The following is a 19,108-nucleotide window of genomic DNA, read 5'->3' as shown; positions in this document are numbered from 1 at the left end:
GCATTCTAATGACAAAAACGTCCATTCTAAAGAAAAGGAACCTTTTATAACTGAGAAGAATAAAAATGTAAGATACAAGTATTTCTTCAACCAGCCATTTTCACAACTGGACTGGGATGATGCCAAAACATTTTGTACATAGATCTCGGAGGCCATACCACACCACCATCCACTCTTAATCAGCGATCACGGAGTCTCTAATTCTCTCAGTGCCATTAGCGTCATCGCAAGCTTGAATCAAGAGGAAAAAACATACCCTCTTCAGTTGCAAATTTCTGAGCAATAACCACATCTTTTGCTTTTGGACAGACATGAAGAGAGCTTCAAAGAGCCAAACAGTCAAATTTTACTGAGAGCAAAACTTAGGCAGACCTGTCCTAGGTGTCCCTTCAAGAGCATCATGCACGAGAGAAGCATGGCTGCAATAGTTCAGCCAAGAGACAGACAATGCCTCTGAAGTAACTTCTCACAATGGCAATCCTGTGAACAAGCTGTCTTCATTCAAGACTGCCATATCTTTATAGCCCCGTGCGACGTCACACACCCAAGAACCTGGCAACGCTTCCACAGTGACACACATGCTCATAACAGACTTGCGCAACAACAGCCTAGGAGTGTGGTGACAAAAAAGTGATGTTTCATGCAGTGGTTATGTTGTCATATCTTTGTTTACCTGAAATCACTTACTCAGAGCTTTCATTTCTCAAGCACAGTTGAACGTAATGCACTTTGCACTGCCTTTTGATACATACACAGTAATGTCTTGTTTGTAACCCCCCCCCCCCCCCTCTCTTACTGTAATGCCAAAAGACACTGTGGTTATTGTTGATAAATAGAAATAAACAAATAAATCACCAATGTTGACGCGTCCCCCGTTGAGCCCCTGCATGGCGAAAGAGAAGCCCTGGCCTTCCTCGCCCAGCCTTTGGGAGATGGGCACCCGGCAGTCCTCAAAGATGACCGCCCGAGTAGGCTGCGTGTTCCACCCCAGCTACAAGAGAGAAGCAGAGGCAGACGCACAGCATATTGCTTATAAATAGGTGAAACAATCGAGCGCAGTTCCAAAGCTAGCACCCTGATGGGGTCAGCAGCACAGAAGCCCAACAGATGAACCCACAAAAGAAATGCTGTGCACGGTGCCTTTTGTTGCGAAAGCCACACTACTGGAGCGCAGCTCGGCTTGTCGCGTAAGCTCTCGTGGCAGTGTGGCTACCAAACGACCTTCAGTCGCCGTTGCCTAGCAACCACTTCAGCTGCGCTCCAACAGATGGCACCGCGCCGCTGCCACCTACTCACCCAGAGGGCACCACCCTCGCACAGGCGCTGGCTTTCACAGCTCATGACGGCGTCAAGCCGGCTCCCTCCGGCACGAGCTAAACCAAACGCTTAACCACAAGCTAACACCACAAGCATATTGGCGAAAACGGCACGTACGATCTTGTGCCGTCGCCTAGCAAACCCGAGTTACCACCCAAGCTTGCACGAGTAACTCGGGTAAGCTCGGGTAGTAACTCGCATAGTTCATTCCACACATGCCGAGTTGGCATTTATGGAAATAGCATGACGCAGTGAAATGGAAATAAGTTGCCTGGTGATGGTGACATTTGTTAGGATATTTGATCCCTTTCTTCTTTTTTCTTTCCTATGCATACATGTCTCTGTCACTGCATCAATAAGGTTTGGTTTGGCACCCACACTGCTCCTGTTATGCATGCATCCGTCATATATTTTCTCTTGGGGATTCACGAATTCAGAAATGCATTAACCCTTTTTCCTTGTTACATCAAGCAGAAAAGTGGGTGTTTTCAAAGGCTTTATTTGCATTTTTCGCAAAACGGCAATTTTTGAAGGTTTAAGTACTTTTTCCCAGAAATTATAAGATGTAACCAAACAAAATTTTCAACAGACTTAAATCAATGCCTTTTACATGACTGGAAAACAAAAAGAAACCATTCATGGGTGGCAATTTAATTGCACTGGGAAAGAAAAAAACATAATAAATCCATTCTTTTGCTCAAAGTGCATAATTTTAGTCCCGGTTGTGAAGAATAATAACAGTTCTACTCTCACAAAAAAATTTCAGCACTTTGTATGCAGTATATTTTAAGAAAATGGCACACAAGTGGAAAAAAATTTTTTAAGAAATACTAGACAAGATTTCAATCTATTTTTGAGGTCGAATACAAGCTGCATCCATTTAGAAGATTGCTAGCAAACTTACTGGCCAAAGCCTTTATTACAACTACTCTGCAGCCAATCTTTCAAAAACCATTTTGAAGTTCCACTACATCTTCAAGTGTGGTTTGAGCATTGTCCATCCACAAGAAAAAATAAAAATACCTATGGAGTTATCATTGCTTGAATGTGGACAAGGCATTTTCCTTTCATGCTGGAGACATCTGCATGCAGCAGTGTGATAACTTCAAAGTGCTGTACACTGAAAGATTCGCCATTTCACTGCATTAACTGCGCATTTATCCCCTTCAGTTGCTAATTACTGTAGAAAGGAAGGAAAATTTTCAGACTTTTGTAAGGTACACAGCAACATTCGGGGAAAAAAAATTCCCAACTGTTCGGATGATTGACTGTGGAATTTCTGCCATATCCTCATATAACCAAGTTGCAATTCTGGACAGCTATTAAATTCTCCATGATACTTCTCATGACTGATTTGTGTCATATGAAGTCACTGTATGAAAAGATCAAGATGATTTATCTGATTCTATGCTTCATGCTTGCAAACAAGCAAATGGAAACACACATGTTGGTGCCACATCAGAGGTTCCATACAACACAAACGTGTCCATTGTAAAAATTATTTCCTAAGTTCAATTTGCATGCCTGGCTTGATGTGATCCAAAGCGATTTTTCAGGTCTCAGCATAATTTATTGCGCCTGCATTAAAGAACACTGCACCTTGTGCACAAAGAATTTGCCAGCGTTCCTGCTGCATCCACTTCACTCACACACCGGGCACAGCAATGAGTTAGTTCCTTCTCCTCACAGCTTTATCTCAACTCTGTCCTTAGTCAAATGTTTAGGGGAATCCCCCAAGGTGGAGTAGATTTGTAATAAGGGAGTGATTACCCATTGGCATCCACCCGAGCACAGCCATACGGCTACAAAGGAAAGCTATACAGCTTTCTCAGAAACTTCGCAGTTAAAGAAAAATTCGGCCTGGTCCGGGGTTCTAACCCGTGGTCCGCGGGGTTCGAACCTGCGGTGGTCCCGGGTTCGAACCCCGGACCAGGACGAATTTTTCTTTAACTGCGAAGTTTCTGAGAAAGCTGTATAGCTTTCCTCTGTAGCCGTATGGCTGCGTTCGGGTGGATGCCAATGAGTAATTACTCCCTTATTACAACTCCGTCCTTACTTAAGTGACTCTGGTCTGAAGTCAGAAGATCTACTCATCACAACAAAATTCACACAGAAGCCAGTTATGATGGTTAAAAAAAAGAACTGCGCACCTTCTTCTCTTTTTTGCCAAAGCTAAGGCCTGGAGTTCCTTTCTCAACGACAACCGTGGAGATGCCCTTGGGGCCCGGCCCCCCAGTCCGACACATGACCACGTACACGTCGCTTGCACCAGAACCGCTCACAAATGCCTTGGTGCCATTGAGGATGTAGTCATCGCCGTCCCTCTTGGCCGTGGTGACTAGGGAGGCAGCGTCGCTCCCACTGCCTGCATAACAGACAAGGTCAGGTTTGCCGGAAAGAGGCAAGACTCCCACCAACCCCAAACCTATGGGGCACATGGGTTGAAAATCACCTAACATGCAACAGATGCACCGCAACAGGTGCAGACAAAGCAAAGAAAACATGGTTGCCAACAACGGAATAAATTCATACACAGAAACATTCATCTAATGGTCCTGAAATAAGAAAGCAATTCATTAGCATCCACTCAAGTGCAGCTAATGGCTGCAATGGTAAGCTATACGATATTCACAGAAACCTCGTAGTTGAGATAAATTCTTTCTGGCATGAGGATCGAATCCGGAACCACGGCCTGTCCAGGGCAGTTGCTCTACCCAACTAAGCTAACTGGGACAGCAAGCACATGACAGGATCGAACTGAAAATAAGAACAGCGTCAAATGCATAGCTTTCCTTTGTAGCTGCATGCCTGTGCATGGCTGGATGCTAATGAGCAATTACTCCCTTAGTTCAAATCTACTCCTCATAGACAAATTCCCAAAAACATACCGGACTAACTCCACCGAAGCGCTGCCACATGTCACTGTCCTGCTAGAAGGAATTTTCGCTCTTTTGGCAACAACACTTACAAAGATGCACCCACACAAGCTACCCTGTAGCCTGGTTATCCCGTGTGCTTCTATTAAATAGAAGCTCACTGCAAAGCCTGCAATTTTATTATTTTTCATCCATGCTCACCAATGCTGACACCGTGGGCAGAGGCAGACTACTATAGATAGTTTTCACATGACATCACGGGCGCCATCTTTGGGTACTGTGGCTAGCTTCCACAGTGTACGCGGGAACCAGTTTGCGATGGGCGGGTTAACAAAACGCCGAGGCTTTCGCCGTGCTTTTGGGACCCAGAGATGGCGGCCGCTATGACGCCGGTGAAAACTATGTATTGATAACCCGTCCAAGATGCCAACCTGAGTGTGTCAATACACACCTGTCAAGTAATATAATGTGTGCAGAAACTAACGTTTTGTGACACAGGTAACCATGGTTCCAAAGCAGAGCGCAAAAAACTTTCACCAGCACCTGCAAACATTTAAACATTCCTGGCGTTGTGCTTTCAACAGAAACACGACTTAAACATGGGCTCATTGCAAGCCAGCTTTTAATTCCGTTGTCCAACAACAGCAAGAGTACACATGAATATGAGGCACTTTATTTACAAAACCTCTGAGACAGATTAGAGCTGTCCCGCCTTTCCCATTTTCAACCCCTTTGCCGACCGCCTAACTTTCTTCCGCTCAGTCATGTGCACCTTTGCCCTCTGCTCTCTGTCCCGCTCAGCCTTCGTTTTCCTCAGCTCAAAAGTCATCATTCTGTTCCCACCAGCACCGGCCACCGCACTGGCATCGGTCTTCTCTCTGTCCAGTCTCTGCGCGAGCGTCAACTTTCGTGCAGTCTGCTGCTGCCTTCTCACAGCTTCCACACTTTCACTTTTGCCATCGAGAACGCCACCACGGAGCTCAATACCACTTTTTAGTTCATACATCTTGGGGCACGGCACAGATTTCGCCTCCTGCTTTATCATTCGGTGCTGCCTCTTGACCTCCTTCGTCCACGTTCTATCATCATCTGAACTTTCTTCCTCACTTGAACTGCCTTGACCCTCTCCACCTTCAACTGGGTTGAGCAAGTCCATGATGTCATCCCGCTGCTTCTCAGTTTCATCCTTCTGCTTCTTCTGCCGTTTGTCCAGGCTCTTTACAAGCGGGTTTAGCAGCCTGTATTCATCGCTGGCTGGATCAACCTCAAAATCAGGGTTCTCGAATATTGCCTTGAACCTCGAGTCGCCCAGAAGAGCAGTCCTTGGAGCCTTCTTTGAAGCCACCTTCTGTGCAGTGCCTTCAGTTTCAGCTGCTTCTTGGAGCTTCCTAGCCAGCTCTCGGTTAACCGTCGGAAGCTTGCTTCTGCTCTCCACACGGTTCTTCCGGGTCGCCTCGAGTGTGTCCCTGATTTTCTTTTTTCGGTACTCATCATAGGCAAATGGCTGCACCAGGGCTTTGGCCTTGTGGTAGAGCCGCACATCCAGGAAATAGCCGTGCATGTAGGCTCGGAGGAGGTTTGTGCCCACGAGGTGGCCCAGACCAAGATCCTCTAGCTCTCTCTGCGTGACAAACTTGTAGTCGTCATACACAGTGTCCTGGTGGGTCTCCTCCAGCTCCTCAGTCAGGTTGTCCAAGAAGGAGCACCACTTCGGGGCGGGGCCCAAGCTCGGTATGTAGTACGACAGTATCTTTTTATCCTCGTTTGCCAAAAAGAACAGCCCAGAGTTCCCCACAAGGCACAGGTCGTTCAAGTCGACACCCGGTGTGACCGACGTAAATGCCTTCCCTGAAGTCCGGTCCCACAGCTTGAGCACCTTTGAATCCATGCTCATCACGACATCGGCGTCGGAGTGGAAGGCGATTTTCTTGACGGGCAAACCGTACAAGTGGTCCTTCACGAGCAGCGGCTTGTCGGATCGAATGTCGAACAGCAGGATCTGACCGGTCGCCGTCCCAACACCGAGCGTCAAGGCATCCTTGAACGTCATTGCTGTCACCGAAGGCATTCCTCGAATCTCCGTGTCTTCAGTCACGCTGTTCAAGGCGCACTCCAGGACTCCAACCCGCGACCTGCTCCTGGGATCGAAGGCCTCCACTTTGCCCTCTTCCGTTCCCAGACAGACGAGATTGTGGTAGGTGTTCACGCGGCACACATTAATCGCCGTCGCCTCAGTCACGAGCGGGTTCAAGAAGCGACCCTGGTCCAAGTTGAGCCGGTAAACTTCGGCTCCGTCGCAGCCGAAGTACAGCTCGCAGGCGGCCGACACGTATGCCATGTCGCGACCGAACTTGGGGATCCTGATCCGATGATAGCGCCCGTAGCCAGCATGGAACTCTACATACCGGTCACAGTGGAGGAACACCATCTTGGTGTAGTCGTCGCTGAGGATATCGAACGCGACGACGTCGGAGTCGAAGCAGCGCTCGAACTTCATGGACAGCTGCGACACCTCGAAGCAGCGGACGCGCGGCTTGTACGTGCCGGTCGCCATAACGTACTGGCCGTCGCGCGACATAGCTACGCCTGTGCTCACGGTGGGCATCTCGAAGTCTTGGATGAGCTCGATACGGTGACGAATCTCCGAGTGTTTCTTGGCCAGCATGCGTTTCTTGCGGTCCGACAGCCATTCCGGCAGCGATCTCCCGCCGCTCAAGTTGTAGATTTTCACGTCGTTCGTGCTCGACACTTGCATCTTGCTAGCCTTTCGCGGCTATGCCGCAACTACTAGTCTCTCAATGATCAGCGGCGCCAGAAACTACGCCGTACCATACCGCTGCTGACAGAAACCACATGGCACAAGTCGCAAATGGCGTCGCCAGCGTCGCCCACAAACATGCCTTGGCTCGGATTGGACTGGCTACCGGCAGGGTTGCCGTTGGGCATATTTTAAAAGGCGCCAAAATTAGAGATGAAAGTAGCCATGCGATTCAATCTTAGCGCCAAATTTGTAGCCAAATAGATTGGAAGCGATATAATATTATGAATAGAACTGTTATAAAAAAAAATAATGTCAGTATTTATAATCGACGCAAGAAACCGAATAAGGAGCGCAAAATTTGCACTATTTTTTTTTCGGTCTCCAAGGCACAGGTACATTGCAAATAAATGCATGAATTATTAAATGTTCGGTGCGTGTGGATAGATAGTGTGGACTTGAGACAGTAATTCAGTCACACTTTGGCCAGCAACCCAGTCGGACATCATTGAAGCTGTTTTAGTCTTGAAGCCGTAGATGGAACTTTATTTATGCAATCACCACTAGGCAGTCGATCAAGCTTCATTTTCTTGTGCACCTGTTTTTTACCAAGTTAACAAAGGAAAATACGCGCTCAGCAACAGAGTTAGAAACTCAAAGTGACAAAATTTTATGCCTTATCATGCCAGGGGCGGAAAAGGGCATTCGCTGCAAGTGTCATAGTACGATGCAGCCGCTGCGTGCCATAAACTCAAGCATGACTTGTGATCATGTTCACGTTGGTGGCTTGCAGCTGCCGCATTTCTGATTTCAGCTCGATGGAAGAACGTCAAAAAAAAAAAAAAACAGCGGCAGCTTCAGTATGCCTTCATGGCTCTTCACACCTTCTTTGCCATCAGGATTGATGGCTTGCGGCCTCCGAAGTGCAAACGAGGAATTTGGAAGCCGCTGCAGGAGCTGCATCACCCTTTGCTCAAGTGGAAGCAGCGCTTCATCACGGCTCGTTAGTCTAGATAAAGCTTTTCTCTGCAGACATCAGTCTACTGAGTCGCGCTGCGTGCGTAAGTAATCTTCCTTGCTACCCTAGCCGAACATAGGGGTGCCACTATGCACATCAACCCTGCTGGCGGTGATGCTGTGATTTTAAAAAAAAATGTCTCATTAATGCGCCAAAACAAAAGTTCAAAGTAGCCAAAAAGTAGCCAGAGAGTCAACCTGAAATTTTCACCACCAGACACGGTTAGTAGACATGGTTCATCGCCAGTTGTTAGTAGCGCTCTTCTGTGTTGTGTCGTTGTCCTCTCGCCTTGTGTTCGTCTTTTCTTTGGTGCTTACCTATCTGAAAGAATGTACAACCAACTAGCCCAACACCAAGTTTTACTAAAAGACGTGGTTAAGTAGCCAATTTGGTGAAAAGTAGCCACCAACGGCAACCCTGGCTACGGGTAGCTTACTGGTAATGCGCTGCCTAGAAACACTGCCTGCAGCTTCAATAATTAGCAAGGACTATTCGAAGTTTTGCGTTTTTTGGCAGGAATAACAACTGGTTCACAATAGATCAATACAATGAAAGAAGTGCTCTGATACCACAAATATGCTTGCCACAAGGAGTAGCACATGTGTACATGCAGAGGTGCTCTTTGCGAGAACTAGCGACTTAGTCAGCGATACAAGGGTCTAACCTTTACAGACGCCAGTTATCGCTGTTCAGTCACATAAATAGTCAGCAGCTTTAAGCCGCTTACTTGTGAATAGACCAGTTTTTGACTGCTGAGATGCACGTCATCTGCTCGAGCAGACAACGCTGCACCCTCACTGCCACCTTGCCAAGTGCAAAGCGGACAGGTCATGCATCTCTTGAATTACTACAATGATATGCGACCTCGAAAATGGTGAGAGACATGGGAAATTGAAAAGATCAGCGAGATACATGGCTTGAAAAAGATCGTTAAGCTCGTGTACACCATCCAAACTTAACTTGGTACAAACGACCGGCCGCTGAAGAATCTCCTCCTCTAAGGTTTCTATGTGGATTCAAACTTCCAATCGCGTGCAGTAGCGCTGAACTCAACAGGTGTGGCGCGCCTTTGGTATTTCACTGGTTTGATTTTTTCCTTCTGTTTATCAAGTACTCTTTTGAACATTAACGAGAACAGGTGCCAATCACTTTCAAGAACAGTGAAGTGCACACTGCTGACGAAAGTGCCTGTCATAAAATGAAATTGAAGAGGCCTGCTTAAAGAATGCTTGACCTCAGTTTTTATGCTAAAGTAAGGAAAGTATCTATAACTTTAGCTGCTTATTACACTGTGTATAATGGACACTAACATGAAAACAATTCAGAAGTCAGTTACTAGACCTCTTCACTTATGCCAAAACATGCGACAGCTGGAGCAAGGCACAGCTTGTAATACCTGGCTCCTACACGTGGGCTTATATAGTGCTTTCATACATGAGTATTACATCCAATCGTGCCCCTCTACTACAACCCCTGTTAATGTGCAATTCTCCAATTATGGCCTATTTTACCATGAATTTTTTGCCTCAATATGGAAACTCACTGCCCAGACAATGGACAGAGTGAAAGTACACACCATCCACTAGAGCCCGTGTATTTTTGCTGCATTAAGCAATAAGAACAAAATCTCGACTTCCCTAACCTTATTTTAGCGTGGCACAGGGAAATGAGAACTCTTGTTCTCATTTCCCTGTGCCACGCTGACTAATCCTCTTATCAGAGTCTTACAGGTCCACCCAGCACCTCCCCCCGGTCGCAGCCCCTTCAAAGCCTTTGTTCATTACACACCCCCTGGATATAAGTTTTTCCACTACTGCAGCTTAACGAATCAAGGTTCACCTCCCTCCCCTTCCTGACACGCATCCCCTCTCACACCACTTTCCTTCCCCACCCCCGGGGCCTTCCTCCTCGGAGCGAAGGCCCTATTTAATCCCTGCCAATGATGAACGCTTTGCCCAGACGAAGACAAGTCCCCTTGTCGAAACGTTGGCTCAAGCAACCTGAGGTTTTCCCCTCCCTTGTTCATTTTGTGACCGCCAAGGACCATCTACCACACCCTCTCTCTACCACTAACCTTATTAAGTTAGGAGTTCAGGTTGCTGTAAGCTGGTGGTGGGATTAGCATTGCAACTGTCGGCAACTGTTCCTAACCTGATCATTCTTTTTCTGTGTTCTGAGTGCTGAGTGAAAGGCAGTGCGAAAGCGCAGACGCCTGAATGATGACCTTTTTTGTGTGGTTTTATGCTCTGCAGTGCCCACTCGATGCCTTACCTTTTGCCACATTGCACGTATGATTGCAAATAAATGCTCTCTGCAGCTTGAGCTATGTCAAAAGCCGCATTTGGCAGCTGCCAGCCAACTGAGTGCATATTACACATACTAGTGGTTCGTGGGATGTCGCCTGCTGCAGTGACGTACTATGCTAATGCAATATTTTCCACCTCATGAGCCATATAATGTTTTTGCATCAAAAAAAAAAATCAGGTCTACCTATACATGAGTACTAAATACGGTATCCGTCTGTCTTTATTTTGCCCTATCCGTCACCCTCACTATCCCTTTTATTTCCGCCAGCTACATGTAAAGCGTTCAAGAAACAAGCAGCAATATTTGCAGCAGGCAAGCATCTTTTATCTCTTCCTTATCATTTTTAGTTTTTAACAAAAGTCACCACCACCCCACACCCAGCAAGGCCAATAATGTGACTCCAATACTGTGACAGATGCTCTTTGAGTGTGCTCATGTTTCTCTGCTATTGTGACAAGCTACGTTTACAAATACAGCTTGTGTGGCACCGTTGTCATGCTGGAGTTCCCTGGAATAAGGCTGCAAACTTCCTCATGCCTTCGTTAGTGGACATGCTTTAAATTTTTTTTTATCCTTTTTGATAATGACAAGTGCCCACTCCAAGCTGCTATTACTATAGTGCATTAAACCTCTGCCTCATCTGCTGTGTGATAATTTCCACCACTCAAAGTTCTGAGGTAATGGGAGCCAATGCCTTTCTCAACAGAGTGGGAGGTGAATGAAAACATTTGCTGCAGGATTCCTCCCACAAACTTCTACCTCAGCCAGTCAGGTACTTCATCCACTTGTTTGTGTTTGAACCACAATAAATTTGAAACAAAAGACCGTTTTCCCTTTTCCTGTTGTTGCTTCGTCTCCTTCCACAAACTTTTCAGTCATATTCCTTTCCAAGAGCGAAGGCTGGATCTGCATGCCTCAAATCTGCTAATGTGACTCAGTTGGGCTCAGCCAATGTGGCCATTCACGAAAGTTCATGGGGGTTTCTGAAAATATGCACTTTCACAGGTGCAGACCATGCAATTCACGAAAGTTCATGGGGGTTTCTGAAAATATGCACTTTCACAGGTGCAGACCATGCAATGGTCCCTCACTTGGAAGTCCCTCGCCTTTTTCATTCTTAATTCAGGATTCAGTTGCTCTAGTATTCATTTGGATGGCTCCTTCTGGTTTTCTTTATGTCATTCTAAGGCGTCTAAAGCAATGCTGGTCTCAAGCATTGCCCAGGTAGGTGCTAACGAGTAATTCTTCCCTAATTTAATTTAATAATGCGTGATATATTCCTTTATTCAAGGACCGAGGATTCCTAAACACAGGCATAAGCACACCTGCGGCTTGTCATTTGTTGCAGAGGCAATGCAGATGGACCAATGAATTTTGCATACTGACTCTACAGCAGCAGCAGCACCTTCACGCCCGCCACATTTTTGTTAACCACAGTGGCAGCCATTATGGCAACACCTCTCGGTAGTCAGCCATTAGTCTGAGAGCCAAACAGAGGGCACACTAATCTAACCTTTTCAGATCATGGCCACAGCTGCCTCGTAACTGAAACTTTCAGACAGTATTCCCACACATTTTTCAAGGTCAGAGTGGTTAGGGGTACGAAAATATTCCCCTTCGAACTCATTTCAATGCCAGTTAAAGCACTGAGCACAACAAAGAGCTGTAGTGCTGCCTGTCAATGCCTTGCTATCAGTAGTCATGCGAGCAAGTTGAGGGGAGGAGGCTTTGTGGCAAGAGGCAGTAGTCAAGGCATAATGGACTACTGCAGACAGCCCAAGAAACGTTTCCAGCACATTTAATTTCTAAATCCCTTCACTACAGCATCCCTCACAGCCTAAGTTACTTTGGGACGTTAAACACCCATAAACCATAAACCATCATCCAGCACATTTCTGGACAATGTTGACTGTTGTTCTGTAATGTACACTGTATTCTTTCTCTTTTTTTTTTGCATAAGTTTGGAGACTCCCTTAAGATAACATTGTAGCTTTTCGTCTGTGGCCTGCTCTGAGCCTTTTGAGAATAAAGCTTTGATTCAAATTTAAATGATTTCCATCTCAAACACGAACTCAAACAGTAACTTACCTGTCCTATGCATTTTTCTATAAAAGCCTCGATGTCAGCATCAAAGCCTACGGTGATGACTGCTGGTACATTGAGTTTAGCAATGCCTTTCTCTAAGCAAGTGAAGCTTCGATATTTATCTGATCTGTAGCTTTATCAATGCACATACACACCATTCGTCCAATATGCATGGGCCACAAGGTTTGCAGCTGGACTGCAGAGTTAGGCTTTTGTGGCATGCCAGGAATTTCTAAGCTTAAAAGTGGTTAAGATGAAAGTTCCCCTGACCTCAAAAAATCTGGGCTGCTGGTAGTGCAGGACGAGCCAAGCGGCAGAACAGAGGCAAACCCTGAGCTCCATATGTATTTTGAGAGAGGACGTGCACCAGGTAAAGCACCAGTTCCCAGTTGCTAGACAAGCTAGTTTAGTGCATGCACAAAACTAAAACAGAGTCACTGAGAAGTGGCCCTCCATGAAATCCCGAACCACAACCTTCCCATTCACCACTGTCACGAATAGACCCATAGCAGGCATACTGCCTTTTCGAACTAAAGCATCGCTTTGCTAATCATTACTGGCAGTGCCACATGTAAACAAGCAAGAATATCTTCCACCAGCACACTGAATTTCCCAATATAACGATTAGAAATAACAAATGCACAAAAGGAAAAAAAAACAGTTAGGAACGTCACTTTTGCAAACACGAAACAAAGCACTGCATATGAATCTGCACTTCGAAAATAATTTGCCATGAATGATGCACCTTCACTGCGCAGCAAGAATACCGTCTTTTCATGGAAACACCGCTTTTGAAGCTTTTCATAACACTACTTAGGACAGTGTGGTACAAGCAATTTACATGTATACTTAAAATGTACTGGTATGTGAGGTAAAGTACACCGAATAGTTCAGAATACTACAGAATAAATTCGACCGACCGGGGTTCTTTAAGTGCGCTGAAAACGCACAGGAGATGGGTATCTTTCATGTTCACCTCCACGGCCTCTGCGGCTAGGATTCAATCCGCTTTTTGTTAAAAAGTTTTCACAGTGATGGTGATCAATGGCACGAGGCAAAAGGCGCATCTTCTCTTCTGAATCACTCGGCAAACAGTGGCTAGATCAGTTAACGAGCTCAACCCACTAACACATTTGTCCCAACAAAGTTACCTGGCTCAGTCAGGCAGTATGATGCAAACTTCTCCATTGTGCACAATTCAGGAAGCCACTTCAACTTTTGGTCGTGATTCCCAAAGGCATCAATCATCCACAGGGCCATGCTGCAAATGAAATGGCTGAGTAAGGAATGGAAACTCGCAAGTCATTATACTTGCATGGCTCAAAGCAAAGCTAGGCACAACCACCCAGAGAAGAATGCAGAGACAGGACAGGTGCTCGCTACAAAGTAAAGTAGTAACAATACAAAGGTTTAGCACAGAGCGATCCACAGCCACTACCATAATACGGTTCTGCGGGGAGCCACTAGCCCTGAGGGCGCAGATAGCACAAAGTGCCGGTGAGCTGTGCCCACGCTTGCCATGTCAAGACCAATCACTGGGTGTGCAGTGGCTGTGCACGAAATCACATAGCACTATGCTAAATCTCTCTAATGCTTGCTGCTTAGATGATCGAAAGGATAAAACCATGAACTCTCAGACATCATAGTCGAAGTAGTGACTATGGCAAGATCGCCTGGGGAATGTTCCTGCAAGTTCCCACCTGGAAAGCATTCCCAGTGGATGGCAGGTGAATGCAGCAGTTTTCAGCTACAACATGGCAGCAGGTCAGGAGCACCACACACTTTGCAAGTAGCAATTGGCACAGCAACAGCAGCAAAGAAACAGTTTTCAGCTCCAAATACTAATAAAAAAACTTATGAATTAAAATAAGAACAACATCTTATGAGAAAACCGTCCAGTAATATCCCGTAGCAATATAATCTGCCACAAATCACCAATGTGAAGGAGACTGAATACTTGAGGTACAGTAGCCTAGGCACATTACACTGAGGGTACCAGGCAGAGCGATACTTGAAGCATGATGATGAAAAATTCAGAGGGGCACTTTGTTGACCTAAAGTGCGGTGAGGCGAAAGCCTTAAGCGCGGTGTTGCTGCTTGTGTCACTGATGTGTGGTTAAGATGTTAAGCTTCGCCTCTAAGAGTGGAACGCGACAGCGTCTTGCAACGCTGCCAGGGAGTCCACAGAACGCCATCGCCCAATCGATTCTACGCCGGTAAATTGGTTTTTGAGGAAAGGAAATGTATCTGTCTTGTCTGGGTGGACACCTAAACCTCGCTGTAATGGAAGGGGGGGGGGGGTGGAGATGGGAGTGAACGAAAAGACCATATTCACTAGACACGCCTTTGTTCATTCCAAACCATCGAGCTGGCATGGTGGAGTGGTTAGCATGCTTGTCTCGCACTCCGGAGACCGGGGTTCGATTCCCGAACTCGAGTAATTTCCTACTCGGTTTTATTTATAAATCTCGCCTGATTAGAAAGGTTAATTAGGCTAATTGGGTGATAAGCATTTAACTAAACTCATTCCCACAACTTGGAGCATCACTATACGATCCCGTCAATTGGTTGCATGGTTACTAGCCAAAGTACAATTGGCCCCGTTTGAAATTCGCGCACTGCGACGTCATGACCGTTTCGACCAATGGAAAAGCGTGACATTTCTGTCGACAACTCCTGCTTACAACGATGAGGCATTAAAGGCTTCCGCCTTAAAAGGACGTGCCTTGTTTCACTCCTCGTCAAATGCGCCGGATATTGCGTCCTTCTGTCGAAGGTTGGAGGCAATCCGCCTTTTCGTTTACCTCAGCTGCTGCCTGCCATGATTTGTGAGAAAGAGAATGGTGGGGGTATTTTTAACTCTTCCTGCTGTTGATTTACGGCTGACGATTATACATTATGCAGGAGTGTGTCGGAGTCATCACATTCCGTCAAGCGACCATAATGACGACGGCTTGCTGAGCGAAAAGATCGCTTCCTCAAACTGCCAAAACGCTTCCCTTCCAGCACGGGACGCCACCCTTCCAGCACGAGACACCTAAACCTCGCCGTAACGGGAAGGGAGGGAGATGGGAGTGAACGAAGACACCATATTCACTAAACTCGCCTTTGTTCATTCCAAACCTTCGAGCTAGCATAGCGGAGTGGTTAGCATGCTCGCACTCCACAGACCGAGGCTCGATTCCCGAACTCGACTAATTTTCTACTCGGCTTTATTTATTTATCTGGCCTGACTAGAATGGTTAACTAGGCTCATTGGGTAATTAAGCAATTAACTAAACTCTGTCCCACTTACTTGGAGCATCACTATACGATCCCTTTCATTGGTTGCATGGTTCTTAGCCAAAGTACAATTGGCCCCGATTGAAATCCGCGCACTGTGACGTCACGACCGTTTCAACCAACTGAAAAGCGTGGCATTTCTGTCGACAACTGCTTACAACGATGAGACATTAAAGGCTTCCGCCTTAATAAAAACTGCATGTGTAAACTGATAAACAAAAGAGCGTACTTGTGGATGCTGATGTAGGCAGTGGTACTGACACAGCCTTTGGCCAGTGCTTCAAATATTACTGAAGCATCGAGACGACTCAGCCCAGATCCTCCGTACTCGTCTGAAATGTAGATGGCTCCAAAGCCAAGCCCAGCCGCTTTTCTCATGGCCTCCACAGGAAAGTACTCCTGAGAAAAGAAAACAACTCCATAATTTCCTTTTCTACAAGATCTGTGGGATGGCTGAAGACCACCCTGGCAGTAACTCCCAATTCCACTCGCAATAATTGCTTCAAATACTTTGTTTTCCTTTCTAGGGCTGTTAATGAATGAAATAAGCTCGCCAACAATATATGGTTTTACGTGGTTTAACGTCCCAAAGCGACTCAGGCTACGAGGGACGTCGTAGTGGAGTGCTCCAGATAATTCTGACCACCTGGGGCTCTTTAACAAGCACTGGCATCGCATAGTATGCGGGCCTCCAGAATATCGCCTCCATCGAAATTCGAATGCCGCGGCCGGGATTGAACCCATGTTTTTTGGGTAGGCAGCCGAGTACCTTGAGCCACTGCAGCGGCTAGTACAGCTGCAACAGTTTAACTAAGCACACACTGGAGATATACAGCCATAACTAGAATTGTGCAGCGCAAACTTCGACCATCAAACTCCTCTTATTAGTTGTCTAGCAAACAGAGGTGTGTATGATACTTATGCAAGTGCTCTCTGTGTGCTCGTGCACAAAACATTCTTATTTCCTATATGCAAAGCGAGGACAGAATCAGAATGCTGAAGTGTGATCTGTATTATTCTGGCCACAGTTGTACACTGTCTCATTAATAGCTGACAATCCTTTGTCCCGGTGCCGTGGTAAGTTGGCTGTTGCTCAGACTAGGGGTGTGGAGGGGTGAACGGTAGCAAATGGGGAAAGTTTGAGAGAGGGTGCAGAGTCACTAGTGCTGAGCAGGCCACTCTCCATGGCACGGGGACAAAGGACCATTTTCTGTCTAGTCTTGTATGCACCCAAAAATGGCATCTGTGATGTCACATGAAAGCTATCATAGCTACCCTGCATATGCTGCACAGTTTGCAAACAAACAACTTAACGCGGGTCAAAGGCACATTAGACAGCTTCCATATAGTACATACTCCCTTTATATGAACTGCATATCATAAATTTTGGAATGGCATTAACAATAAAAATAAAGCAGAGGCAATTAAAACATAACACATCAGTTAAGGTGCTGAACAATATGAATACAAATATAATCAATTCAAGTATCAGTGAGTGCAATGCTGTCGACAGGAGGGCATGTTACGAGTCAGGCGTTACCTTTTCATCCCACTCCATCATGTTTGGAAGCATCTCTTTCTCAGCAAATTCTGCTGCTGTTCGCTGCATCTGAATCTGTTCCTCTGAGAGTCCGATGGTGGCTGGGGCAAAGGTAAGGAAAGTGGACAGAAAAAAACTTAAAACCTGAGCAGGAAGGAAAGCTCCCTGTGACATCCGATACCTTCAAGCACACTGCTCGCATGACTATACTGTTGTCGCTATAGCCACACACACACAAAAAAAAAAAAAAAAACAGGATGGCATAGAAAATTTCCAAAAGTTTTGTAGCCCGCCCCGCGTAATTTGCTTGACAACTAGATCTTTACCGCACGCATGCGGCAACAGGTTTAACCGCCAATAAATGGATATCCGAGCTGTACGGATTTACTTCGGGCGGGCAGATATATGCGAACGAAGCAGAATTTCAAGCCTGCCTAGCCAGCCTAGCGTACGACCCGTCTCCGTACCTTACACAGTCCATCAACTTCGCGCGTGCAAAGCAGAACTAAGTTTAATTTGGCTGCAGTCGAGCAGCAGTGCGCCAAGGAAAATCGCGCGGCGACATCACGACCGCTATCACGCGCGCTTACCATCGAGTGATGTGGACGCACTACGAGTCAACAAACTGGGAAAGCATGCTTGATATCGAAGAAGTCGCCGTATGTTGCGGGTTCTTGCGAGCGCGCCCAATGCACTCATGTTTACGTCAAAAACTGATACTCGCACTCTTTACGACTGCCTTTGCAACATAAGACACCACAGAAACAGCCGGTACTGATTGACAAGCAACGTATGACACTCGCGTGATCACACACACACGAGTTTAGCGCTGGCTGCGCAAGCCGCGACGTTGGAGCACAGGTAGCATAGCGCGCTCGTTACTCGAGAAACCACAGGGCGCTTGTATTCACGCGGAAATTCCACGGAGGGCGGCGCTTTCTCTTGCCACGTGACTTGAAATTTAGTGCGCGTGATTTGAACGTGGCGGTGATTCTACACGTAGGTTTTGCGCAGAGGAATAGCTCCCACGAGTCACGACCGGTTACGACTGTTTAAAGCAGAAAAGCCTGAAGCAAGCAAGCCAACCGTTCTAGGAAAAAGCAGCGCACTAGCACAAACACGAGGGAAGAAGGGACGAGACACAGCGCTAACAACTGATAGTTTTATTCAGACGCCTCTAAGAACAAGTAGCCACATCTGATAAAACACGGGAAAACAAGGCAATAAAATCTACGATGATACAAGAAACTCATGTTCTTTTTTTTTTTTATATGGCGACGGATAGAGTGCTAACGCATGTCGGACCTAGCTTCGCAATCTATGAAGCCTCAATGATCTCTCTTGTGACCGTATACATGGGCGTCCTGAGGGGGGGGCAAGGGGGGGCGGTTGCACCCCCCTGGAAAATCACTCACTCGAACCGTGAGTGATGGCCGCACACCAGGGGCGGTGGTGCGCTCAGTCAAAAGGGTAAAAGCAGCCCCGCATGGTCACATCTGCGAAATGCCGCGTCCGGGCGTGCGTCGTTCCGCCGTTTTCAAACCACGCCATCGTTAGCTCTACTGAAGGGCGACCTGTTCCAGACATACAGCGGCACCGGCGAGCATGTGTTTCGAGCCGCCTTGAGATGGGTGTCTGTTTCTTTGATCTCTAGAGAGATAGCGACACGGAGGCAGACAGTGCACGGGGCATCTTGTTTTCGCCTATGTCGTTACGCCGGTCACCGATGAATTCTTAAGGAGGGAAGGACAAATCAGCCGTGTCCACCCCCGCTTTGTCGGGCTGCTCAGGGGCAAGCGGGCGATGAGTTGGCGCCGCCGCCGCTCGCTGTCTCCTCCGATCCACGTGTAGCGCAGTTCGGTAGAAGCGCCGCTTTCAGAATCTCCGGCAAAGGGGATTAGCTGCTTTTGTTCACGGCGACGCAG

The 19,108-nt window shown here is 46.8% G+C and overlaps 2 protein-coding genes across 5 annotated transcripts in view; both read right to left on the bottom strand.

Annotated features, from left to right (window-relative positions):
* LOC149331052 (isobutyryl-CoA dehydrogenase, mitochondrial-like) overlaps positions 1-19,108 on the bottom strand; it is a 419,086-nt gene that overhangs the window by 13,875 nt on the left and 386,103 nt on the right. For 2 of the 4 annotated variants that reach the window (XM_089561786.1, XM_089561787.1), the window contains exons 1-6: positions 17,774-18,089; positions 17,184-17,284; positions 15,873-16,042; positions 13,513-13,622; positions 3,468-3,682; positions 856-991 (exon numbers count right to left, since the gene is read on the bottom strand). In XM_089561786.1, coding sequence (XP_089417912.1) covers positions 856-991; positions 3,468-3,682; positions 13,513-13,622; positions 15,873-16,042; positions 17,184-17,284; positions 17,774-17,882 — 841 coding nt within the window. In that variant the 5' untranslated portion in view covers positions 17,883-18,089. Of the gene's footprint in view, positions 1-855; positions 992-3,467; positions 3,683-13,512; positions 13,623-15,872; positions 16,043-17,183; positions 17,285-17,650; positions 17,705-17,773; positions 18,090-19,108 lie in introns of those variants that run through there. The other 2 variants (XM_089561788.1, XM_089561789.1) reach the window with 2 other exon arrangements.
* Positions 4,799-7,170, bottom strand: l(2)34Fd (nucleolar protein 10 lethal (2) 34Fd). Its single transcript, XM_089561784.1, has one exon. It carries the CDS (start codon positions 6,946-6,948, stop codon positions 4,891-4,893), a length of 2,058 nt encoding a protein of 685 aa, XP_089417910.1. The 5' UTR covers positions 6,949-7,170; the 3' UTR covers positions 4,799-4,890.

This window comes from Amblyomma mixtum, chromosome 9 (assembly GCF_055824585.1).
Source record: "Amblyomma mixtum isolate Tamu chromosome 9, ASM5582458v1, whole genome shotgun sequence".
Classification (NCBI taxonomy): Eukaryota; Metazoa; Arthropoda; class Arachnida; order Ixodida; family Ixodidae; genus Amblyomma; species Amblyomma mixtum.
This window is presented reverse-complemented; position numbering and strand designations above follow the sequence as displayed.